Consider the following 25,573-nt stretch of genomic DNA (forward strand, 5'->3'; position numbering starts at 1 on the left):
TTGACCTCTTTTCACAGAAAAAAATTCATGTCAATACTTTATATTTTAGTCCATATTCAAAATAGTCCATAATGTTAAAATTTGAACAAAACAACCATCTTCACTAAATTTTCAAAAGTTAATAAATTTCAAATTAAATATAAATCAATTAAAAATATTATTAAAAATTATTTTTTTAAATACAAAATTAATTTTAAAACCAACCATATCACATTGCCTTTACTCCGCAAAATTAATTTAATTATTTTTTAATATTAAAAAAAATTATATCTTCCAATTTTAAATTGAATCAAAATATTTTTAAAAATTAAAAAAAAAAGCGTCCCAAGCAACCGCCGGATTTTTTTCCGGCGGTGGCTGTTCTTCTCTTGAACAGCTGCAGCTGCTCTTCCTTGAAGAAGAACAGTCGCGGCTGTTCTTCTCTTTGAAGAACAGCCAGAGCTGTTCTTCTCCTTGAAGAACAGCCCTGGGTTGTTCTTCAAAGAAGAACGCCCAGATCTGGTTCAAAACAGCCCTGATCTGGGTTGTTCATCTTTGAAGAACAATCCAATTTTTGTTAATTTTTTTTATTAATTTTTTTAAAATTAATTTTACGGAACTAAAACGGTAAGGTTGAATAAATGTGGTTGGGGAATTTAATAATTTTTCAAATATTTTTTAGGGAAGATGGTTTCATTGTTGAAATTTTAACATTTGAGGACTATTTCGAGTATGGGTTAAAAGTGAGTATTGATTTGCATTTTTTTCCATTGAAAAAAGGTCAATTTAATACTTCGAAGTGCAATTGAAAGACAAAAGGTGGAAATTTGGGCAAAATTGAAGATTTTGCAAGGTGAGGGTGCAAACGAATTGGGGCTAAAAGGTGGGTTTTTTTTCCAGAGGATTAGTCTTAACTTTTTAGTCAAATAGATCTCTGAATTTATGTCTCGAATAAGTCACGCATTTGAAATGCACATATTATGTCTTATTTGATTCTAAGACGCAAATTTTAAAATCTAAAAATTAAAATCGATTTATTTAAATTTTAAAATCTATTGACTAAATAGTAAAAATGATTTCTTAGCATGACATTCTAAACAAATGCTAAAGTCTCCCGATATTTTCATTATTAGGGTTTCATATTGATGAGTCACGAAATGGATCAAAGCTCCGAGGTACTTACACACACCGGAAACAGAGAGAGAATTCCGGTGGGCATCACCTAGAGTTCGCTCTGACGCTCAAGTAAGAATTTAGTAGAAAAAGAAGAAGAGCGCATTAGGGTTTGCACGTAAGTTGCTTTTATGGCTTAAGTCGTGCAAACCTTTGTCGCGTTGTCCTCCTCCCCCTCTTCTTCTTCAAGTCCCCACTTTTCTGTTACGCTGAGGTGGCATGCTTCACTGCGTTTGGCATGATTTGTCAGATGCGTATCGCGCGGGGAACATTTCTTTTGTGTGTGTCAAGGAATCTTCTGCGCTCCCAATAGTCCGTTAAAAGCGCGTACAATTTGGAGTGTAATTGTATATTAGGCTCAATGTCGTATATCAACATGTTCGGTTTATTGATAAATCGAGATAGCTCTTAGAGCTTTGTAACTTGGTATTTTTAAATCTGTTCAACTAGTCTTCAGGCTGGGTCAAGAATGGTCACATTTCGAGATACAACCTCTCGATTGGTAGTTCGACAACCCCAATAGTCTCTATGTTGGTTATTTGCTTGACTTAGCCATATTTTTTTTGTCGAGGTTACTTCGTCCATACGAGATATTATCACTACGTTATTAGATATCATAAAAATAAAACAGTTATAGATTAAAGATATGTATGTTATATTAATATTTTATTTAGTATCACATTAATTTAAATTTAATATATATAATAGAATTTGTACCACATATCATTATAATCAAGTTTGCTACAAGTGCATTGAGGCTAAAGTTTTACTTTTTTCTGATCGTTTATTGAGGCTAAATTTCTTTTCTTTTTTTGATTATTTGATTGAGGCTAAAGTTAATTATTCGTTATTCTAAATTTTCTAATTAGCAGTAGATAGGATAGAATTAACAGACACGACAAACATGACACATCTTATGGAAATAAAGAAAAACTCAAGGGACCTATAATGTAAATTACCCAGAGTAACGAGAGCAGCAGGCCCGAAACTCTTACCTACACGCTAAAAACAACAGTTCCCTTCTCAGCCTCCAAAAGCAACACAATTTCTTCTAAAATCCTCCTCAGATGTCTCTATAAAATAATATTAACGATCTGATTTTCTTTGGGGTTAGCTTATCTAATCGTCTCAAAACCATCGGCGAACATTCACCGGTCAAGCTGTGAGTCTATCCTTACATCTTTTTAATTTTCTTGTTTTGTAGATCTATTCCTTTTTTAGATTTTAGCGTTTTTTTAATTAAGTTTTTCTAAAAAGTTAAATTGCTACTCATTTATGTTGCTCATTTGATATATTAATTTTTGTTTTGATTGCTTTAAATTCATAGGGGATTCAGATAATTTACTTACAAATCGCTGCTGTTGAAAAGTTTGATTAATTTGATATGGGTGATAACGATAACAGTACTAATTCGCCACCTGGGTCTCCTAAGGAAAACCCAGATCAAGATTCCGAGAAAAAATTAACTGTGGCTGATGATAGCTCACTGGAAAGCATAGTACGTAGGTTTCAAGGATCTAATATTGAGAGCAAGAAACACAAATTTTGGGAAACTCAACCTGTCGGCCAATTCAAAGACCTCGGCGACACGAGTTTGCCGGAAGGCCCTATCGAGCAGCCGACCCCGTTGTCGGAAGTGAAACAAGAACCTTATAATCTTCCTGCTCCGTATGAATGGACTATTTGTGACATTGACTCCGAGGAGACTTGCAACGAGGTTTATAATCTCTTGAAGAGTAACTATGTTGAGGATGATGAGAACATGTTTAGGTTTAACTACTCTAAGGAGTTTCTTAGGTGGGCTTTGCGTCCTCCGGGGTATTATCGAAGCTGGCATATTGGTGTTCGAGCTAAAACCTCAAAGAAACTTGTTGCTTTTATAACCGGTGTTCCTGCGAGGATTAGGGCGCGTGAGGAAGTTGTGAAAATGGCTGAGATTAATTTCTTATGTGTTCATAAGAAACTTAGGTCGAAGAGACTTGCTCCTGTTATGATTAAGGAGGTTACGAGGAGGGTTCATTTGGAGAACATTTGGCAAGCTGCGTATACCGCTGGAGTGGTTCTTCCGACACCAATAACAACTTGTCAGTATTGGCATAGGTCTTTGAACCCGAAGAAGCTTATTGATGTTGGATTCTCTAGGCTTGGAGCGAGAATGACAATGAGTCGAACAATAAAACTTTATAAGTTGCCGGATTCGCCAGCTACTCCTGGATTTAGAAAAATGGAGCTTCGTGATGTACCTTCCGTTACAAGGTTGCTTAGAAACTATTTAAGTCAGTTTGTTGTTGCTCCAGATTTGGATGAGGATGATGTGGAGCATTGGCTTCTTCCTACTGAGGATGTGGTCGATAGTTTCTTGGTCGAGAGTCCAGAAACTCACGAGATCACCGATTTTTGTAGCTTCTACACGCTTCCATCATCTATCCTTGGAAACCAGAATTATTCAACTTTGAAAGCTGCTTATTCATATTATAATGTTTCCACCAAGACACCCTTGCTTCAGTTGATGAATGATGCACTTATTGTTGCCAAACAAAAGGATTTTGATGTCTTTAATGCATTAGATCTCATGCAGAATGAGTCGTTTTTGAAGGAGCTGAAATTCGGACCGGGTGACGGCCAACTGCACTATTATCTTTACAACTATCGGATACGAAGTGCCTTAACACCATCAGAGCTCGGGCTTGTGCTCTTGTAGTAGTTTCGCTCCCGATGGCGTATGCTTGTGGCTTCTTTTGCTGATGAGTTCTTTCTATGGTTTCCAGGGCAGCAGTAAACAAGAGTTTTTGGTGTATTTGAGTTGAGATGGTATGTCTTTTAACAGGTGGAGACATTTATGAACGTTTTTGAGCATTGAAATTGATATCTGAAAAAAAAACAATAATTTTGAGAACTGAAATGCTGTTTTAGATTTCTGAGATTTGTTCTCTCATTTTTCTTGCATAACTGTGGTGTTTACTTTGATTTGCTTTTGATAGAGATTAGAGATATCATATATCCAGTTAGTTTTTTTGTGTTAATTTCTATTTGCTTATGGTTGTTTAGTGGTCGTTTTACAATGATTCAAAATCTCTTAGATCATGTGCAAGACTTCTAAGATGATATATGTATTCCGTTTATGCATTTCGTCAGTCAGCGCCTTTATGAATTGATGCAAAAAAACCATCTTTTTACTGCAGTTTAACAGCCTTATGGGCAGCAAATGCTACTGCCTTGCTGTAATTGGAAAGTCTTTTAACTGAGATTATCTTGTCTGCCAAGTGAATTCGTTTAGGTTTTCATATAGTATAATTCCTCAGAAGTGATCCAGAAGTTAAGTCTTGCAAATACGTTGTCGAAAGTTGTTCTCTGTTTAGAACTCATTCAGGGAAGCACAATGGTTAATTATTTTATACAAGTTCAGTATATTAATTATTTTCAGTCTGCGGAGCGACATGAAGATGAATTTTCAACATGCTTGGGAACCCATTGATGATTTAGGTTCTGTAGATACTTGTGCAGCAATGGATTTTCAACGTGCTTGGGAACGCGTTGATGATTTAGATTGTGTAGATACTCAAAAATCTCCTCAGCCCCTACCATACTCAAGTTTGGCGATTATCACCATGCTTAATTGGAATGAATAAGAAAATTTCTTCAATGATTGATAAGTATAAAAAGTTAAAACTCTGAACTGGATCAGTTTCCTAAAATATAGAATATTTTACTACACCTAGCTTTTTTCTAAATGGAGATGTATTGCATTCTTTATATACAATAGATTGATGCAACCAATTGATCAAAATGGAATTCAATATAAGTCTCACTGTTATCATAGGTAATGTTATAATTTCACGCAGCAACCTTCTTTTTCTACCTTTTTGGAGCATCTAGCTTATTAACATTCCGTTTACTCTATAAACAAAGATTAATTGGCAAAAATGCTTTATTGGGTCCCTGCACTTGTCCTGTTTCAGAGATCGCTCCATTTCTATTTTTCAACATCAAATTCTTACACTTCTAATTTTATAGACATTGAATCCCTCCATCACAAAAAATATTAACGGTGTCAATTCAAAATGGAAAAAGAACATATTTAGAGATTTAATTTCAACAGAAATAAAAGTGTGAGAATAGATTTTAATTTAATAAAGTTAAAAGTATGAAACATCTAAAAAATTATTGCAGACAAAGGGACCTAATGTCTATAAAATAAAAAGTATAGGATCTCAATGTTGACAAATAAAGTGGAGGAACTCAACGCCAAAATGGGACAATATGCACTTTGCCATTACAATTCCTATTTTCGCCATCATAAATCATATTTCCACAATAAAAAGAAAATTTCTCCTAAAAAAATGATATTAGAAAAGCTAAACTACAAAAGGTCACAATGCCTACTAGCAATGATTTTCTTTGTAAAAATAACTATCACCAAACCCTATTCAACAATTACGTGACATCTATAACTACAAAACAGCTCTTTTAATGACCTTCATGCAGGGAAAACTATGAAAAGAAGAAAGAATATACATGTGTTCTAGTAGAAGGGGTCAGCTTTCTCATTTCATGAATACGTAATTCTATCTCAAGCTAAGCAATAAGCACGACCTCATCCTGTGAACCTGTAGATAAAACATAAAATCCATATCAGTACAAGGCGGAAAAACAACGTCAAGTTAGACAGTATTGTAACTTTACATTTCTCGAATATGTCTTTGGCTAGTTGTAGTATTGAATCCGTGTCCTCAGCCATTTTTGAAACCCTCTCCACCTCCTTAACTGCCTCCGCTGCCACAAATGATTTGTTTTCTGCTTCAGCTATCCTGTAAGCAGCAGCCACCGCTGCTTCGTCCAATGTCTCACTAGAATTAATAACACTGCTGCTCTGCAAAGGCCTGGGCCGGATATCTTTTGGTTTCGGAGTAGGAGTTTGTAAATCCAAAGAGGGACTATTCTTTATTTTAAAACAGTTTTGGACCTGCACATTATTTCAAGGTAAAAACCATTTAGTACATCTTCCCAATTATAGTCTCGTGCAAAAACATGAATTTCAAGAAAATGCAAAATTGTAACACGAGATTTTTGCCTTTTTTATAAGTAGCTTTTAAATTCTAGTCTATCCTACTAGTTTGTATGCCACAAATAACCATTTTTCCTTCCATTTATTTGTGTATCTTTTCAAAAGGGGTTCGTGGAAGACGGCAGTTTCTGGATTTGTTGTTACTTGCTGCTCCTTAACCACAATGCATGATGGTATTGTTTACTGGGCTTTTTAATCTTCAATTTTTTTAACACTCTTTATAATAAAAACAGGCAAAACAAACAATGGGAATTCAAACAAAAGCCGTAAATTAAGCAGCCTACACACCAAAAAAATGGAATCAAGTAGCAGCACCATTACAATGGAAAAATTCATTACCTTCTCAAGTTTTTCCTGCGCAACCAACCTTCTTAACCTAGAGCTTAATTGCCTTCTAAAATTCTGTGGCACAACTTGTCTTTGCTGCGAAAATTATCAAAATAGAACGAATTTGTCAATGCGGAACAAAATAGGATAACAAAGAGAGCAAGTCAGAGTAACAGAATGTAAAAAAAGCAGACGAACCGCTGAGACATCAAAAGAATTAAAGGTAAGAATTTGTGGTGACACCATTTGAAATTCCAAACACGGGAAACAAAAAGTTAATACCTTTTGGCTTTTGACCTAAGCAAAAATTGGAATGCCCTCTTCTTAGTTTCCATATAGAATCATTTATATATGAGAGATCTTATAGTAACTTTTCGACTACTAAATACTAGAGGAATACCGAATAATGCATTGTTTTCTCCATAAGCTCAAATACTAGCCGCCTTAACGGTAAATTGCCCCACTATAATACAGAAGTAAAAGAACACAATGCCAAAAAGAAACTCCCTTTCAAGAGTAAGATTCAGACCTCAATGTAGCCAACGATAGCCGAAGTATCTGCTCCATGTTGTTTATTCAAAACAGAAATCGCTTCAAAAATCATCGCATTGTACCTAGAAAATCAATTAAATTTTGTAATTCATACTAAAAATGGTAATCATTAACTCAAAGAAATAAAAAATAACTGAAAAAGTGCATACTTGGGAGCAGTTTTAGAGTCAGCATTATTTTTAGTGGAATCATCTAAAACCATAGGATCAGCATCCCGAACCGGAGAAACATCAGCACTTGTAGTAGTAGTAGTAGCTTGTAAACTGGAGACTGGACTAGGAGAAACAACAACAGCAAGAGCATTAACAGGACCATCAGATTTTGGTTTTGGTGTTCTTGATTTTTCCCTGGGACCTGGACCACCTGCACTCACACTCAAATTCCTCCATTTATCCTACAAAAAAAAACCCAATTTTTTCATATTTTTTTATTCACACCATGAGTAACTATGATTATAAAATTATCAAACAGATAAAAATGAAAAAAAAAATTACCTTAAGATCGATATTGGAGCGGGAGAATAAGTAGGGATTAAATTCAGGGTCTTTTTGTATATTTTTCCATTTACCGGTACCGTGTTTGGCTATACCGGCTCTTAACGCTTCTTCTTCCTCGGCTGTCCATTTTTGCTTTGGATTTCCCATTATTTTTCTCCTCTCCTTCGATTATCTTCTTCGTCTTCTTTATGAATCCCTAATTACAGACGAAACCGTTGTAAATGTCAGCCCTAAAATTCCCAATTAGAATTAAAAATGGTACTAAATGACACGGTATCTCTAATGCGGCGGCGTTTAAGAGACTTATAGCGTTCTTGATTAGAAAATGTTTATTTGAAATACTTTACCAATGTTAACAGTCCACGTGGCATGTTTTAGATGACAGTTGTCCACCTCAGCATGGCCTTCTATCTCCAAGCCAAAGAGTCAAAAAACATCACACATTTTTTCTCCCTCAGTTTTCAATACAGAGCATAACACATGATCTTCATTTACTTGCCAATGGCGTGTTACAGAAGCTGAATCTGAAACCTATTTTTTTCATTTTAATAAATACATTTATCAGGAAAAGAACTTGAAAAAAATGGAGTGTTTAGGAGCTAGAAACTTTGCTGCAATGGCGGTGTTTTCTTGTCCGACGAGGAGAAGAACAGTCAGAAGAACGAGAAACACGGTGTCGTTTAGAAGAAAACGGTGCTGTTTCTATAAAGTCAGAGCAAGCAGTGATAGTTGTGTAGTTATTAAAGAAGAGTTCGCTGACGAGGAAGATTATATAAAAGCCGGTGGTTCTGAACTTGTTTTTGTCCAAATGCAGCAAAAAAAATCCATGGATAAACAGTCGAAACTTTCCGATAAGGTTATTACTTTTACCTTTGACTGCAATAGTTACTTTTACTGTTTTTTTTTATGTTAATATCACTATTTATGCAGTTGAGGCCTATACCTACTGGAGACGATGATGTATTGGATTTGGTAGTGATTGGCTGTGGTCCAGCTGGTTTAGCTCTTGCTGCAGAATCAGCTAAGTTAGGATTAAATGTTGGTCTTATTGGTCCTGATCTTCCTTTTACTAATAATTATGGTGTTTGGGAAGATGAATTTAAAGGTACATATTAATATATTATATACAATTGATTAGTTTTGAATGATATTAGTTTTTGTTAGTGCATGTAAATAGATTTTGTTAAGTTAATAATGGCAATAGTAAAATTCAGCTTATTGTGTATGGTATGTTAAGATCTCGGACTTGAAGGATGTATTGAGCATGTATGGCGGGATACTATAGTATATCTTGATGACGATGATCCTGTTTTGATTGGTCGTGCTTATGGACGAGTTAGTAGGCATTTGCTTCATGAAGAGTTATTAAGGAGGTAAGAGTGGCTGGAAAATTCTTGATTTTATTTGGTGTTAAAATGTGGAGTTTTATAGATGTATAATGTTTATTAATTCCTTTTAGGTGTGTCGAGTCAGGTGTTTCATATCTTAGCTCAAAAGTGGAAAGAATTACAGAAGCAGCCCATGGTCATAGGCTTGTTGCTTGTGAACATGATATGGTGGTTTCTTGCAGGTGAATGTTATATTTAAGTCATTGTAGTTTCATTGACCTTTATTTCCAGTTTATACCCCGAGTCAATTTTCTAAGTTATGATCATAGGCTTGCTACTGTTGCGTCTGGAGCAGCTTCAGGGAAGCTATTGCAATATGAAGTGGGAGGTCCGCGTGTTTCTGTCCAAACGGCTTATGGTGTGGAGGTTGAGGTATGATGTGAATAAACAATGTCCTAGAGACTACACAATTTTTCAGTCATTTGTCTCATCTCCTGAATCAAACACTGCATAATTTGGAGCTTTTAATTTAATTTCCCTCCTTTTGTTATTTTCCTTTCTAGTTATATTTTTCAAAAGCTCTATTGAGTATTGAGGGTTGTACCACATTGTCTGATTCTGCCTTCAGGGGGAGTAAAAAAAAAAGGAACATTGAATGATGATATAATTTTTTACCCTTTCGGATTTGAAGAGAAAGTATGCACAGTTCAGTTAAATTAAATAATATTTGTGTTCTTCTCCTCACAGGGAGGAATTTTAACAAATGTTATGGAGATGAAATGTTGACTTGTTGTGACATCATCAATTTCTGTTATAATGCCAGGTGGAAAGCATTCCATATGATCCTAGTCTGATGGTCTTCATGGATTACAGAGACTACAGTAAACATAAAGTCTCCAGTTTAGAAGCTGAATATCCAACATTTCTTTATGCTATGCCCATGTCACCAACAAGAGTTTTCTTTGAGGTCTGTTGAACTGGAATTTATATACGATTGAATATAATTGTACTTATAACAATCATTGTTTATTGAGTTACAATATGCTGCAGGAAACTTGTTTGGCCTCGAAACATGCTATGCCTTTTGACTTGCTAAAGGGAAAACTGATGTCAAGGTTAGAGACAATGGGGATCCGCATACTAAAAACCTATGAAGAGGTAATCTTTGTAACCAAAACTGTGATATTTGTTTATTGATTTATACCAAAATTGGGCTGTATCTCGGGCAAAAATGAAATGACTGTTTATCGTACATAATGCCAAAATGCCTCAAGTTCCTGCTGCCTGCAAGAAGATTTGGCCTATGGGACCTCTACCCCGAGCAACTAACTATTTGGCATGCACTACACATTTAGTGCTCGTGGATACTAGCTTCTTAACTAACATTATTTATCATGCATTAAAAATATTGTTGATGATATTTTTCTTTGGGAGCATAACAGAAGGTTTCCATTATTTTATGCAGGAGTGGTCTTATATACCAGTTGGTGGTTCATTGCCTAACACCGAGCAGAAGAACCTTGCATTTGGTGCTGCAGCTAGCATGGTGCATCCAGCCACAGGTAAAAAGAGGATGACATAAGCTCTACTTTATTGAGAAAACTCAAATTTGATAGAACCTTTCTTTCTTGCTTTTTCAAACAGGATATTCTGTAGTCAGATCATTGTCAGAAGCTCCTAATTATGCTTCTGTAATTGCAAATATATTGAAACAACACCAAGCTATGGGCAAGCTTACCAGTAGAAGTAATGCAATCTCAATGCAAGGTATGGTATTTGGGGACATAATATCAAAAGTAGTAATGCAATCATTTATTTATCGTGGCAAAGTGATTCCATTTGCATCAAAGTACTTATAATGGAAGATTTGTCTTATGTCTTACTCATTCCTCTTCTCAGCTTGGAATACTCTTTGGCCGCAAGAAAGGAAACGTCAAAGGGCATTCTTTCTCTTTGGACTAGCGCTTATAATTCAACTGGATATTGAGGGAATTAGGACGTTTTTCCGCACCTTCTTCCGCTTACCCTGCTGGTATTTACTAATCTCCTTTTACCTTATTTTTTCTTTTATTTATCTTTATTTAATTAATTATGTCTTCTGTAGTTATAATATAGTTGTATGCATAACTTTCACCATATCCTAGTTGATGATTTTGAATTTCAAATGTGCGTTTATTCTGGAAAGAAATTTTAAATGTGCTTAGACGTTTATTATGGAAATGCTGTGACATATGGGGATATTGGAAAATTAAATCTTACGTCCTTTGCATATGGTAGAATAGAACATAAATTTATCATTAGGATCTTGCAAAGTCAGTAAGGTGAGTCCTAACAAAAAGACATGTGGATACATGCGGTTAGAGGTAAAACCAGGAGACAGTGAAGCAAGTATCAATGAAGGAACTTCTGACATAAATCTCTTCTAGTTTGCCTGACTAGTGTTTCCAAGTTTTATGACACACCTTCCTCTGGCATCTTCTAATCATTAAGGTAATATTCAAAAAAGTTTCATATATTTCCAAGAGTTCAAGTTGAGGGTTATTTTGAGAATGGAAATTAGCCATTGACAATGATTTACATCTGGTAACAATGTAAAATGACATTACGAGCTATGATATCAGACAGGGCATGAGCCTTTTTTCCTGAATCCAATAGCCAAACTGCTTTTAAGTGGCTGTTGTAGCATAATCTAATTTTTGAGCTCAATGAAAGAATGCAGATTTTTGTTTCTTAAAGCCATGAGTATAACTGAAAACTCAGCTCAATAATACCAAAAACTTGGAATTGCAGAATGCCATTACAATCTTTCTTTTGTACCACCCACCTAATCTCTTCAGCAGATGCTATAGAATGTCATTGTGGATGTGCAAGATTATTAATTTTTTCAACTGCATTATGAGTCAAATCTCGGACTAATGTTCTTGACTACTTAACTGATGCATGTGATTTTTCGCAGGATGTGGCGGGGATTCCTCGGTTCGAGTCTGTCATCAGCTGATCTAGTATTATTTTCATTATATATGTTTGTTATTGCACCAAATGATTTAAGAATGTCCCTTGTTAAGCATCTAATGTCTGATCCAACCGGAGCCACTATGATAAGAACTTATCTCACACTATAAGACCCATCTTTTCTATTGGCATTCTAGAATCACGCGTAGCCCACAAATGCCTTAAGTTCTAGCAAGTAGTTGTATATACACATTCTGTTTGTATATTATGTTTCTTAATTTTGAACTTCTCACTCAACAAGCAGATGAATAGTTTATGACAGTTTATGTTTTGGTAAATAGTTGGTTTAAATTTTTGAAACTTAAAGTTAAAACACTAAACTTATGCAGCATCCATCAAATATTTTTCTGCCAATACCAGCTGATTGTGGTCTTATTGTGGTTGCTTACTTATTACTTAGGACCGACTAAGCATTCTAACCGACCGAACTGATGAATTTTGGCCGGTTTGGTTCACTGATAAGTTAAATTGAATCAGGACAGGTGGTGTGAACTCTGATTTGATCCGGGTATTCAATCCTGCCGCTGAGATGCTCAATTAGGAAAACTTGGCCGGTTTGGTTCGGTTATAAGTTAGATTGTTTTGGCTTCAGTCTTGATTTTTTGTTATTTGGTTCGGCTTTGATTTAACTTTTTAAATAAAATTGACCGAACCAACCGAATAGCCAAATTTTTGATTGTAAAAAAAATTATATAGTTGTTTTTTATAGTTTTCTTGGTTTTAACCGACCCAACCAATATTTCGATTTTTTTCAGTTTTCTGTTCAGTTTGATTTTGAAATTTCATTTGTGCTTTTTGGCAGTTCAATTTCAGTTAACATGTAACATCGGTCAGGTTTAATTTTGAGCTGGTCAATTCTCAGTTTGGTCAGTTTTAGATAGTTAACCGAACCGACCTAATCCTCCTCCTATTATTACTCGTTATGAAATGTGAAAAAACAGCGGTTGCTCCATAGCTAAAAATTTCCAAATCATGTTTGACAAGAAAAATAAGTATTTCATATGCCGAACCCAGCATCTTAGAGAACAAAATGCAATCTCACAATCCCCAGTCCTCAAAATTCAATCCTCTATTGATGAAATTTTGCTTTCCAACTAAGACTTCAATCAAAGGCCACGCATCATGAGCAATACCACACAAAATAGATTTTAGAAAATTATTATTACTTATTCTTTTTAGTATCTAACTTTTTATATAATAACATGACGCAAAGTTGTATTGGATAATTTTCACACAAAATGTGAGTGAAAAGCAGATAAATGACAAAAGAGAAACCAAACCAATTTTGCCTTTACACTTTTTTTGGTGGGTTCATTTAAGCCCGTTCCAACAAACACAAGCCCATTTATGCTGCATAGGCCCAGTGAAGGAAGAACAAAAAAATCTCAACTCTTAAACCCTACTGAAAATCAATCACGGTTCTTCTACACAGTCTGAACAATGATCTCACGTTTGCTTCCAAGACCCTCTCAATTTCGTCTCTTATACAATCTCTCCTCCAAATCACAATCATCCAATTTTCTCGTCAGACATTTTTCCTCCGATCAAAACGACAACAGAAATAGCAGCAGCAACTCACACTCCGACTCCAATTTATGGAAGCTTTCCACTGATGAAAAATTCGATTCGTTTTTCAATTCAGATTCCAATGTAGACAGCCTGTCCGGAATTGCTGATCCTCCAGGGGTTGGACAAGAGTCATGGTTAGCGGAGGAGAAGAGCGGTGGCGGTGGCGGTAATGAGTGGCTGAATTCGGATTCGTATAAGATGTGGAGCTTGGATGAAGCTGAGAGTGAGAAAAAAACTGGGTTTGACATTGGACAGATTGCTACTGATAATACCAATAGTGAAATTGTTAGTACTGCGAATTTGGAGAATGAAAAATCCGACGAGCAATCTCTTGAAGAAGAGGAGAAGCAGCTCACTGCCATACTTAAAGGTAGTTTTCTTTAATAAAATCAGATTATAATATGTTGTAGCTAATTTGTATCGGAGGTGTTTCATTTAATGTGCATAGATGTTGTTATGATTAAATTTGATCCAATGTGTGTGTGTGTTGTTTTAGGTCCGAATCGTGCATTTGGTGACCTAATTGCAGCGTCGGGAATTACTGATGCTATGCTGGACAGTTTGATTGCTCTAAGGGATTTTGAGGGGGTTGAGGGACTGCCTTCTTTAAGTGAAATTGAGGACATACGCTATGAGAAGAACACTAAAAAATCTACTCGAGCGGAAATTGAGCGGCAGAAGCAGGAAGAAGTTGCTAATGCTAGAGTGAGACAAGTTGATGACAAAGGAAGAGCTTATGGTACTGGAAGAAGGAAGTGTAGTGTTGCTCGTGTTTGGATTGAACCTGGTGATGGGAAATTTGTAATTAACGATAAAGAATTTGATGTCTATTTTCCTATGCTTGATCATCGAGCTGCCCTATTACGACCTTTTTCTGAGACTAAGACCTTGGGTCTTTGGGATATTAAGTGCACTGTACAAGGAGGTGGTACTACAGGTGAGTTTGAGCATTTCTATCCTTCTTGTAAACTTAACCTTTCTATGTGTGTTTTAGCTGACATTCTATTACCCCATGCCATAATATGCTTCAGCTTGCCAAATAGTAACCATTCTTTATGTTTTATGAAATAGTAATTTGCTGAACTATTTTTCATTCCTGACTTAGCAAATACTTTTTGTAACATTCCCTTGCTGAACAAAGTAAAACCCAGCTGTTGGCCTAAGATTATAGCGGCATTTATGTGTCTTTGATATTAGAGTTTAAATACATTCCCGCTAATGCTTTGTATTGCTTGTTCTCATTAAGCTCATCCTCTTATGCATCTAGCTGTCACACTCAAAGTGTAGTTCCTATGGCTTGTAGTATTGTCTTCTCGAGTAATTTGATTGCCGTTGAAGCATAATATGTTATGCTTTGTACATAGACTATTTGTTTGTTTGAATTTGAAGCTCCTTTTTGGGAAAATTCAGATATTTGAATAGAGGTTTTGGTTGACAGCAAGTGTCTCCGCGAATTTATTAGTTTTCCTTTCATTCTTGAATACACGTAAGGCCATCCCCTTCTCCCCTCTATTCTCACTTCTAGCTTTTTCCGGTGTTTTGATTACTTGGAAGAGCTGGTAAGTCTGGTTGGTCAATTTTTGTTCGTTGACAATATCCATGCCTAAAGATCTTTTTTATTATTACTAGAGCTTCATATTGCTGGTTTGAGTTTTTAGTCCTTGGGCAGAAAAATATGTTTTTCCTACTACAGTTGATTCTTAGACACTTATATTTCTGGTATCCTTAACATAGCACATCTAGAATGTGAGATCTTACTATAAATATAAGCCGTCACCCATTTTTTGGGATTACATGTTCGCAGAGCTGGACTCACTGTGTGTTCTTAAGAATTTGACAACTTAAACATGTTTTGTTTTATCAAAATACTATTTGGTAGTAATGTGTTGACTAAGCAGGCTCAAGCTAGCTTAAACATGTGTTATTCTCAAAAAAAAAGAAAAGCAGTCTTAGAAGAGCACCATTTATTTGGAATTTGCAATAAAAGGACCATTCTTTTGCTTTTTAGATGCTGATGATTTTGAGAGCATCATGTGAAGTCTCCTGCTTCCTTCAATGTTAGTTTTCCTTGTATTTTGTTCACTATATAATATCAATTTTTTAAGTTATTTGGGTTTAGTATGATACTTTGAAGATATCTGAGATTGCCATTCAACCTTGCAAGCATGCTTGGGCTAACTACCGAATGAGTTTACTTAATTTATGTGTTGACCGGAGAGTTTATAGTTATCCTCACACAAAACTGAACTTAATTTTTGATATTTTTTCACATAACCTTATCCCATGGTGGTTTAAAGAATAATTGATGATGACAGGTCAAGTTGGAGCTATTCAGCTAGGAATCAGCAGGGCCATGCAAAATTGGGAACCAGATTTACGTGCTCCCCTCAGAAACGGTACAACTTCATCAATCATAGTAGCATACCCTTCATTTTGCTTTTATTAAATTATATAGTTTCAAATTCAGTACCGCAGTTTTTCTGCGGCTGAAAATTAGTGTTGTGAAGAAATTGGTTTCTACATGCTATTATTTGTGTAAGCAGTATAACATTGAAATGCATTGATTGTTGTCTTTTTTGTGCTGCCAGTTGGTTTCTTGACGAGGGATCCTCGCGCTGTTGAAAGGAAGAAACCAGGAAAAGCCAAGGCAAGGAAAAGCTTCCAATGGGTCAAGCGTTGATCAAGTTTACAATTTTATACAATTAGCTTGACATGTCTTTTGTAATGTAGCTTGTAGTTGATAATTAACCTTATGAAGATTTCGACATGGAGAGAGTTGACCTGTTATACCCTTGTGCACACTCTTCCCTTTTTCTTGATTGATAAATCCGTTTTGGGCAATAAATTAGAAGCTTGGAGCTATTTTTATAATCTGTTGTTCTCGTACTAGGAGTACCTTGTGCAATATATTTGTAGTTGTATTCTGTTTGAAATATCATCTGTACGAAACGTTTCGTAAACAAGACAGGTTGATTGGATGAAGCGTCCATGCTACATAGCCTCCAAACGTTACAGGACATGAACGCATTCTTTTACAATTTAGGATTAATTAACGTGAAATTAGAGACTATTATTCCCAATTAATTAAAATTGTTAAATACTATACGAGTTAAGTGATTCTAAGGCATAAGTTTATGGACCATGATGACCTTTGCTCCTTCTCTTTGTTCCTGAACGATATTAACTGCCTGTATCTAAAAGTGCAACGCTTAAAAATAACTACTTGCTATACGACGTCATTTTACCCTCAAATTAGTTTTCAACGTCTTCTTCTTTTGTGCTACTACTGCGACTCAACCCTTGATCAATCATCTTGTAATTCAGGTCATAATTACTCCAATCTAATTCAATTTTTATTTTCATTTCTCTCTACTTTACCCAACCCTAGAAACCAATGTGAAAGATACCGTTGTAGATTTTGAGTGCTCAATTAGCAGCTGGAGATCGAGAAAAATTAGCAAAGGGAGTAGTTTGAGTTCAAAAAATGGCGAGCTATCTATGGAGGAAATATGCAGATTATGTGTATACAAAGTGGGAGAGAACGCTTCTTTGGGATATGATTGAACCGTATAGAAGACCTAAATCTTTTACTCCTCTCGTCACTATTTATGTTGCCGCTTTTTACACCGGCGTCATCGCCTCCGCCATTACTGAGCAGCTCCACAAAGTAAATCACTGGTTATTCTAATTCCTTAACATTTTTTATATTTTATGAAATTGATTTCATTGTAATTGAATTAGCTAGTTCAGATTTTGCTGTAATTGTTGTAGTAGCTGGATAATTGTAAAGTTTGATGGTCTATAAGGCGATGAAATTATTGTAATTCTGATTGAAGAATTCTGTTTGTGGTATTGAGCAGGAGAAATACTGGGAAGATCATCCTGGTGAAATGGTGCCTCTAATGAAGCCAAAGTTCTATTCAGGTCCGTGGAAGATTCTTCGAGGAGAGGTTCCCAGATAATCAAAATCGGAACAGACATCTTACTTTACTTGCTACAGGTTTGATAGAATTTCACAAACAATTATTAACTGTTGCTTGAAAAAAAAGTACTAGAATAAGTCTTGTTTTTGTGATGAAGATGATGATGATGTTTTTATGGTTGATCAAAACCCGGTTTTAAAAGAAATTTCCCTTGCGTGACTGTGTATTGGGTTTCGGATGCCATGGTCATGGTGTATCACAGAATTTGTATAATGGAGATAGATGTTGAGATCTTTGAGATTGAGGCATTAGTTTGATAAATTTGGTGTTTGAACCCTTTATTTTAGGCATCATACATGCTCTCTTTAGAACCTGTAACAGAATCTATTGATTATGTGTGCTGTGTGCATGCCCCAAATAGACCAGATCTAAAATCTTGTTCCTACAAATATGAACCATTAGGACTACAGGTCAATGAATTGTGTAGGTTAATTACATTTCACATGCTTCTCTCTTGACCTTAGAAAACAGTTATGTCGTCTATTTTTTCTCCCCCATTATCGGTTTGAATTTCTTGAGAATCTCCTCCCTCCTCTTTTTGTGTCTAGATCAAAGAAATGACAACATATGGAACAATACCTGCAGAATCACTCCCGTCACCAAATCTACGTGTCATTTTAAACGCGAGAGAAAAGATTGAATCCAACCTTGGTACAATCAAACCATGGAGGGAAATGTTGAGACTGCAATCTTTCGAACTTCCTCCGACATTCAACGAAATTTTTCAAAGGATCACGACAAATGCTGCATATTTTCGTTACAACTATGTTATCGTCATACTATTAATCCTTTTCCTCAGCCTGCTTTGGTACCCCATTTCGTTAATAGTCTTCATAATTATGATGGCGGCTTGGTTGTTTCTGTATTTTCTACGTGATGATCCGTTGGTGATTTATGACATGGTTATGTCTGATAATGCTGTGATGACATTCTTGTTGATGGTTACTATTATGTTGCTTTTGCTTACAAATGTAAGTGACAACATTATCATTTCCCTCTTTATAGGGGTGATGGTGGTTGTAGTTCATGGGGCGTTTAGGAATACTGATGATTTGGTGCTCATTGAAGATGAAGGGTTTGGTTCGGTTGGTGTATTGCGCAGTAGAAATAATACAGGCGTTGTGCATCTCAAGAATGCCGCGTCTTCTTCTTTTTCTGCACCTACCCGTGTTTAGTAAAAACAAAAAAATTGTGAAATAATGTTTCCATAATGGATTTGTTGTTTACTGCCCATCTTTTTGCTTGAAAACTTGCTTTCGCGATTGCATAAACATTTTTCTTCTTGTTAGCTAGCATTGTTGCCCTTTGATACTGTTTCTACTGATCTCGTTAAGGCTTTTGTGCTATTATTATGCAAGCCACCTTCATGTTATTCATATTTAAGCATCGCTATAATCCTATGTAGAAGCGTTTCGAGATTTAGAAGCGTTTCCGGAAATAGAAATGTTGAAACATAGGACTAATTAAATAATTCTTCATACATCCCCTTCTTTTCAAGTGTTGAACCTTGAAAATTACGTTGATGTAGACTGCAGGAGCTCAAATGATAGACTAATATACGGAATGACAAAAGTCTTTGTTGGTGTTTCGTCTGAGATGGGTAGTCTAATTATTTTGATCAGTCTCTAAATCATGCATAATGAGTCATTCGATAGTTTCCTTACGTTTAAGTAACGTAAATTATTTCAGCCATCTCTGCAAAATAATGTCTTCTCTCACTTTAATTCTTTTTTATTGTATATAATCATTTGGCCTAATGTCTTAAAAAACCCCGACCTTTTAGCCCCTTTTCAATTATACCCTGACGTTGAAAATTTGTCAATTTTACCCTATTTTGCATTTTTGTGTTTCAATTGTACCCTGAAATATTAAATTAACGTCTTTTTTACTTGAAAAAAAATTTAAAAACACCCTCCATGTCTAGCATATATTAATTGTATGTTTTTAAAATTTATTTAAATTTAGTTAAATTAATTAAGAATTTAAAATAGTGTTAATTTGATTATGGTTTTTAGTTAGTTTTTAATAATAAAGGACTTATTTGTACTTTTTTGAAGAAAAAAGAATTTAATTTCATCTTTAGACTTAGTTAATTGAATGATTTCATCATTTAAGTAAAAAAATTAACAAAAATTAAAAAATTGGGGTACAATTGAAAACGGAAAATTCAAAAGTGGGTAAAATTGACGATTTTTCAACGTCGGGGTGGAATTGAAAAAAAGTCTAAAGGTGAGGGGGTTTTCAGTGATTAGACCTAATCATTTAGTGGAAGTGCATTTTCTTTAGCGGCTGCTGGAGCTGATCAAAACCACAACTTTTACTTTTTGTCATAAGACTCGACAACATACGAAATGCCACATGCCCGCAGCCACTTTCTTGTAATAGTATTAGCACTTATAAAGGCTATGGTTCCATTCCTCATTTAATCATACCATATGTTATAAGGTAATGCCATAAAAAAAATTAGGTGATATTACATGGCGAGATGTTGGAATCGAAGAAAGAATGTTAATTGTTCAAATTCTCACTTTTTTTTATTCATTAAAGACTAAATTGCCATGTGAGTTGCACATTAAAAGGTAGCTCATTTTAATGAGCGTGCTTAAAGTAAAGGCTCTTCTTAAAGGAACCGACCGTAGAAACAAGGAGCATGCTATGAGATAGGTGGCGAAAAGAGATTTGATAGCGAATTACTCGACTTGATGGAGAGTGAGATACTCTCTAACTCAAGCACGAAATCAGCATTGAGTTAACGATCATGAGAGCGATAAAAGTGATAAAACTCTTTTCTATATATCTATATGGATTGAATCAACATAACTTTCGAAATTGAATCAAAACCAATTAGTCGAATCGAAATAAATTCAGCTATTTAGTTCGGTTTCGGGTCATATAAACAAATAATTTAATTATTAATTAACTGTGTATACATTTAAATTTAAGATTTCCATAAATTAGTGATAATACAATAATACTAATCACATCTTCTCTACAACAAAACAACAAATCAAGAAGAAAGGCCAAAAGCCAAGTGTTGTTTAATTTATTAACGTAAAAGACAAATGTGTGTACAATTTGCATGCTAATTAAGCATACTTTCTTTTATTTAAATGATCAATTAAATTATGAATACACATTTCCAAATAATAATAACTCAAATCAAGACTTCGAATTGCAATGAAACACCTTAAACTCACAGTTGGGAGAAATCACTTGCAAAACCAACCTCGCAGTCAGCTCCTGTCTCACCGCAGCCTCTTCCTTTTCTACCAACACGGCCGCCACAATCCTCTCATATCCGCCGCCGCCGCCCACCATATAGGCCACGATCGCCGCCTGAACCGGCCCTAAACTCGGATTATAAGCGGCGGATTCCATATACGACCCTTTATAAACCTTTCCCTCACTATCCATCAATGCCACTCCAGATGGGCATTTACTGTACGGTGCATGAGACAGATTAGCAGCCTCCAATGCTTCTAATTTTAATTCATCGGAAATTGAATTAGTAGAATTAATTTTAATCCCACCGTTGCGGATTATTAGCGACAAGTTATTATAACGTGGTTCTAAAAGCAACGGAACAGTCTTATCTAAGAGATCGAACGGCCCAAATCTGTCCGGGAGGAGATTAGACAGAGTTTCAAACGTTTTAATTTCTCCGTTAGGACTGTTATTACTGTTGCTATCGCCGGTGATGAGGATCTGAATATCCGGTGCGCCGCGGATTTCTTGGAAGAATTGGCGGCAGTGGCCGCAAGGGGCGGCGGAAACGGCGACGTATTTGGGATTGGGTTCGTTATTGATGCTGAGATTAGTGATGAGGAATTGTTCGGCGTGGACTGAGTGATGGAGAGGGAGACCCGGAAATTCGAGGTTGGCTCCGAAGAAGATCCGACCCGATGATCCGAGCGCGACGGCGCCCACGTAGTAGTTGGATATGGGTGGACGGGCTAATGATTGGGCGGATTTTACGAGGGTGGGGAGGAGCTGGGTGATTGTGAGGCCTGATTTTTGTGCCAATGATTCGGCCTCGGATGGTTCGATTACGAATCTGGGTGGGTCCATTTTGTTGAAATGGGTTTGCTTTTCTGCAATTGGGTGAGAGAGAGAGAGAGACAGAGTTTTTCCGGGAAGTGAGGAGGATGAAGAAGGTGAAGGGGGGGAAAGGAAGCAGAGTGAGGGTGATTATTTATAGGAGAATTCATCTATGAATTTTGCTACCTCCAATATAATGATAAATCAATTATTTATTTTATTTTTACTCTCTTTATCAAATCGTTTACGTAATTGAAACTGAGGTACCAAATAATTTATATAATAAAAATTGAGATACCAGATCATGTATATAATTAAAACTGAGTTATCAAATCGTTTATATAATTGAAACTGAGATATCAAATCGTTTGAAAATAAATTTCAAATTATTAACGGAACAAACAAAAGGGCCTTATAGTTTATAAAATCAAAATTGAAATATCAAATGTTTGATTTTTAAATAAGGGATACCAAACTGTAAATTATGACAAATATGATGGGTTTTAGAGTAATTTGCTCTATATAATTACTAAATTAATTTTTTTGAATGAAAAGGATAATTATTTTATTGAGGGATTAAAACGACTATTTGAAGAATTACATAATATACCGTATTGACGTTTGAAGAATTAAGAAGGCTATTTAAAGAATTACATAATATGTTGCATTGACGTGATATGGTACGATATAATATGTGTGTTTTATAAATAATTTATTTAATATTTTATGTTTGAAAAAATATTGCAACAGACTATAAAATATAGTTTGATAATTCTATTTACTTATTTATTTTTATCAAATACTCGTATACATACTAGATTTTTATTTCTTTTATTTAATTAAGCTAATAATCATTTAAAGATATATTATTAATTTAAAAATTAAAAATTTCATTAAAGATATAAATTTTTAACTTTTTATAAAAATAATTTAGAGTTTTAATTTATTGAAAAATATCAATTAAAGTTATAAAATTATTAATAAAAATATGTCCCTTTATTATAGTCATTGACAATTTTATTCATTAACATATTTATATAGACCGTAATTTTTATATAAATATTACTATAATTATAATTTAATATACATATATTTATATTGATAGTAAATTTAAAATTTAAATATATTTAATAAAATATGATATTTTCAACAATTAAAATTATTAAATAAAATTAATTCCAATAAAATAACAAATGTTTGCGTCTTTTTTCAGTTACAACCAAATTTTTAAATAATCGGTTATTTTAGCCTATTTTCAGATATTTAAAATCTTTTTAGCTATTCGTGTATCAGAGCTAAAAGTTTGAGATGAGTTTTATTTTAAAATGGGCAAAAAAATTGATCTGGTTCACGAATGGCTATAAAAGATTTTAAATATCATAAAATACGCTAAACTAGCCAATTTGAAAGGATTTGTCTATAACTGGCAAAAGCAGCAAATGTTTGATATTTTATTAAAACTAATCTTAAATAAAAATAACATTTCGAAGTTCAGCTATTAAAAATTGATAGTTGATTTTAGTTTTATTAAATACCATCTAATTGTTGATTAAATATCTTCAGACTATTAATTATTATGACTTAAAGAGCAATTTACCCCCTCAACTTGTAAACAAAGAGCAATTAATACATAAATTAATTTTGTGGGCAAATTGGTCACGAATTTATTAACTATGAGCAATTAATTTACAAGTTTTTTTTTTGATGGTAAAATGCCAATTTAAGGAAAATTTAACTTACAAGTTGAAGGGGCAAATTGTTAAAATGGGATTAATTCTTAAAATCAACAAGTTCGTGACTAATTTATCAATAATATTAATTTATATATTTTATTATTTACAAGTTTTTTTTTTTGAGAACTATTATTTACAAGTTAAAGAGTCAAATTGTCATTTAAGTCTGATTATTACTATATCCAGGAAATTGGAGATTAATGTATAATGCATGCAAAGTTGGAATAAAAGGACAAAAGGATTTGTTGAGTGAAAGCATAAAATTTGCCATTAAACAATATATAATTCCAAGTACATTGCCCGAAAATGGAAATTACCATTAGTTTTAAAATACTATTATATGGACATAGACAATTAGACTAATTAAATCAAAAATATAAGGTGTGGTCAATTTCTAGCATGTGAATAAGAAGCTAACAAACAAGTGTATCATAACCATATAATTTTAATTTATTATTTTATTAATCAAGAACTGCCATATAATTGTCAAGTTCAGACAATGAATATATAATTGAATACCATTGTCTTTCCGTTATCATTAGACAATTGTTCCATGCCATCCATAACGTTCAATAATTTTGAAAGACTATATGATCCTAAATATATATAAATGAAAAAAGGGAAAATAACTCACAAATGATCATAATATTTTAAATGTACAAATTATAAGATAGGCATAGTTGCTTAAAAACATTTTTTTGACTTTTCTTATTTATAGTCTAGCCTTTTCAAATGCTAATTTTAAACTTAACTTTGATAAGTATATTTTAATTATAATCAACTACTTAATTTCAATAACAATTTCTAATTATTATTATTTGTGATCAAATCTTTTAGTTCTGTCAATAATAAGCATTAATTTTCAAAAAAAGTTAGATTTTGTCATAAATAAAAAAATAGTTTTCTATAGATACATATTGTTGGATAAAATTGAATATATTTATCAAAGTTTATCTAAAATTGATGTTCCTAAATGTTAGGCCATAAATAAAAAAATTTAAAGATTTGTATTTTTTGAGTGATAGAATTAGAACCTAAGAGATTTTTTTATATTGAACTAGTTTATCTGATACGCGTACAACTTAATATTTTATTTATTGAATATTAAGTGGGATCAAAATTGCATATATATATATATATATATGTATGTATGTATGTATGTATATATATATATATATATATATATATATATATATATATATATATATATATATATATATATTAAAATACAAAAGTATATAAATAGAAATGGACTCATAAAATTATAGTTTCAAATTTTGAGTTGAATGCAGCTGGTATGTGAATCTATTAATTTTATATATTGCGTCTTTCTAGTCAATATTTTTTATTTTATTTTGCGTAATTCCTTTTTACCTACCATATCCATATGCTCAAATTAAACTACTTTTGAATTTTTTGCAAGTCAGGATGTTAGCCTAGTGTTTTAAAAATCAACCCGAACGGTCGGACCGGTCGAATCAAGATCCAGTTAAAAGATATAGAAAACCAGAATTCTGATTGAACCCGATGAACCTATCATTGAATTGGTTATTGAATCGGCTGGACCGTTCCAAACCGGATGAAAAGAATTAGCGATGGACAAATCCGTCGCCTAAAACCTAATATCCATCGCCATTTCTTTCCTAAATATTTTATCGAATCTGCCAACCGGCAATTGAACCAGTTGAACCATAAATTAGTGGTTTAACCAGTTCATCCACCGATTCCGTTTTTAAAATACTGATTAGGCCTTAAAAGCAAACTTTTTTTTTTTGCAAATTTAAAGCTAATTTTGCATGATTCACAGTAGGAGAAAGAAAAGCTATCCACATGCAATGCAACTGTATTACAAGGATATATGCTCGTAAGAAAATTGATGCTAACAATTGGATTCACATAGATTTGGAATTTTAAATGTAGTTGGTGCAAGCTTGCAAGCATATTTGTTTATTTATTAATATTTGATGTTACTTTTCACAATGTCTTATAATTAAAGGAATACTATTTATTTTGTCACTCAGTTTTGGTGCTGGTTTGTCCACTTCTTTACCTACCAGTCTACTATGACAATTATTTCATGTGATCCAAGATTTAAATATGGACACTATTTTTTTTTTGAGCAAATATATGGACACTTCAATGAAAACAAAACAATGATTTGAATTTTGCTTCGATGAGGAAGCTTAGGTGTACTACAACAAATAGAACATTTGATGAGCTTTATTGCACTAATTAGTTAGACATTTAATTTAACCAATATGTTAACACAAAGACATAGTCCAGTGCCCTATAAAAAGGATGACAAGATCACTCCCAA

General features: G+C 34.0%; 6 protein-coding genes across 10 annotated transcripts; 4 read left to right on the plus strand and 2 right to left on the minus strand.

Moving 5' to 3' along the window:
• Window positions 1–2,157: 2,157 nt before the first annotated feature.
• Window positions 2,158–4,101, plus strand: LOC126669780 (glycylpeptide N-tetradecanoyltransferase 1). The gene is made up of 2 exons (XM_050363335.2): window positions 2,158–2,314; window positions 2,480–4,101. The coding sequence occupies exon 2, from the start codon at window positions 2,537–2,539 to the stop codon at window positions 3,851–3,853; it is 1,317 nt and encodes a 438-aa protein (XP_050219292.1). The 5' UTR covers window positions 2,158–2,314; window positions 2,480–2,536; the 3' UTR covers window positions 3,854–4,101.
• A 1,317-nt stretch (window positions 4,102–5,418) lies between these two features.
• On the minus strand, window positions 5,419–7,866 carry LOC126668281 (telomere repeat-binding factor 4). The gene is made up of 6 exons (XM_050361484.2): window positions 7,591–7,866; window positions 7,246–7,490; window positions 7,074–7,158; window positions 6,557–6,640; window positions 5,836–6,115; window positions 5,419–5,759 (listed from the first exon to the last, which is right to left on the minus strand). Exons 1-6 carry the CDS (start codon window positions 7,738–7,740, stop codon window positions 5,728–5,730), a joined length of 876 nt encoding a protein of 291 aa, XP_050217441.1. The 5' UTR covers window positions 7,741–7,866; the 3' UTR covers window positions 5,419–5,727.
• Window positions 7,867–8,028: 162 nt separating this feature from the next.
• LOC126668279 (lycopene epsilon cyclase, chloroplastic) lies at window positions 8,029–12,194 on the plus strand. Of its 2 annotated transcripts, XR_007638344.2 has the most exons (12): window positions 8,029–8,449; window positions 8,524–8,698; window positions 8,831–8,966; window positions 9,053–9,163; window positions 9,251–9,353; window positions 9,745–9,888; window positions 9,972–10,079; window positions 10,387–10,483; window positions 10,566–10,688; window positions 10,821–10,953; window positions 11,283–11,411; window positions 11,878–12,072. XR_007638344.2 is itself a non-coding variant. In XM_050361483.2 (11 exons), exons 1-11 carry the CDS (start codon window positions 8,177–8,179, stop codon window positions 12,041–12,043), a joined length of 1,569 nt encoding a protein of 522 aa, XP_050217440.1. In that variant the 5' UTR covers window positions 8,029–8,176; the 3' UTR covers window positions 12,044–12,194. The 2 variants fall into 2 exon arrangements, 1 of the variants encoding a protein (XP_050217440.1); XM_050361483.2 differs by lacking the exon at window positions 11,283–11,411 and having other exon boundaries at window positions 11,878–12,194.
• Window positions 12,195–13,318: 1,124 nt separating this feature from the next.
• LOC126667622 (30S ribosomal protein S9, mitochondrial) lies at window positions 13,319–16,373 on the plus strand. The gene is made up of 4 exons (XM_050360629.2): window positions 13,319–13,872; window positions 13,999–14,439; window positions 15,818–15,898; window positions 16,091–16,373. Exons 1-4 carry the CDS (start codon window positions 13,374–13,376, stop codon window positions 16,180–16,182), a joined length of 1,113 nt encoding a protein of 370 aa, XP_050216586.1. The 5' UTR covers window positions 13,319–13,373; the 3' UTR covers window positions 16,183–16,373.
• A 291-nt stretch (window positions 16,374–16,664) lies between these two features.
• LOC126667625 (uncharacterized protein At4g29660) lies at window positions 16,665–18,718 on the plus strand. Of its 4 annotated transcripts, none has more exons than XM_056104490.1 (3): window positions 16,665–17,169; window positions 17,363–17,502; window positions 18,071–18,158. In XM_056104490.1, exons 1-2 carry the CDS (start codon window positions 16,987–16,989, stop codon window positions 17,462–17,464), a joined length of 285 nt encoding a protein of 94 aa, XP_055960465.1. In that variant the 5' UTR covers window positions 16,665–16,986; the 3' UTR covers window positions 17,465–17,502; window positions 18,071–18,158. The 4 variants fall into 4 exon arrangements, with proteins under 4 accessions (XP_055960465.1, XP_055960464.1, XP_050216589.1 ...); XM_056104489.1 differs by having other exon boundaries at window positions 18,034–18,132; XM_050360632.2 differs by lacking the exon at window positions 18,071–18,158 and adding an exon at window positions 18,491–18,645 and having other exon boundaries at window positions 16,666–17,169.
• Window positions 18,719–20,492: 1,774 nt separating this feature from the next.
• Window positions 20,493–21,669, minus strand: LOC126667623 (cytidine deaminase 1-like). Its single transcript, XM_050360630.2, has one exon. The coding sequence runs from the start codon at window positions 21,551–21,553 to the stop codon at window positions 20,645–20,647; it is 909 nt and encodes a 302-aa protein (XP_050216587.1). The 5' UTR covers window positions 21,554–21,669; the 3' UTR covers window positions 20,493–20,644.
• Between the last annotated feature and the right edge of the window lie 3,904 nt (window positions 21,670–25,573).

Source organism: Mercurialis annua, linkage group LG2, assembly GCF_937616625.2.
Source record: "Mercurialis annua linkage group LG2, ddMerAnnu1.2, whole genome shotgun sequence".
Taxonomy (NCBI): Eukaryota; Viridiplantae; Streptophyta; class Magnoliopsida; order Malpighiales; family Euphorbiaceae; genus Mercurialis; species Mercurialis annua.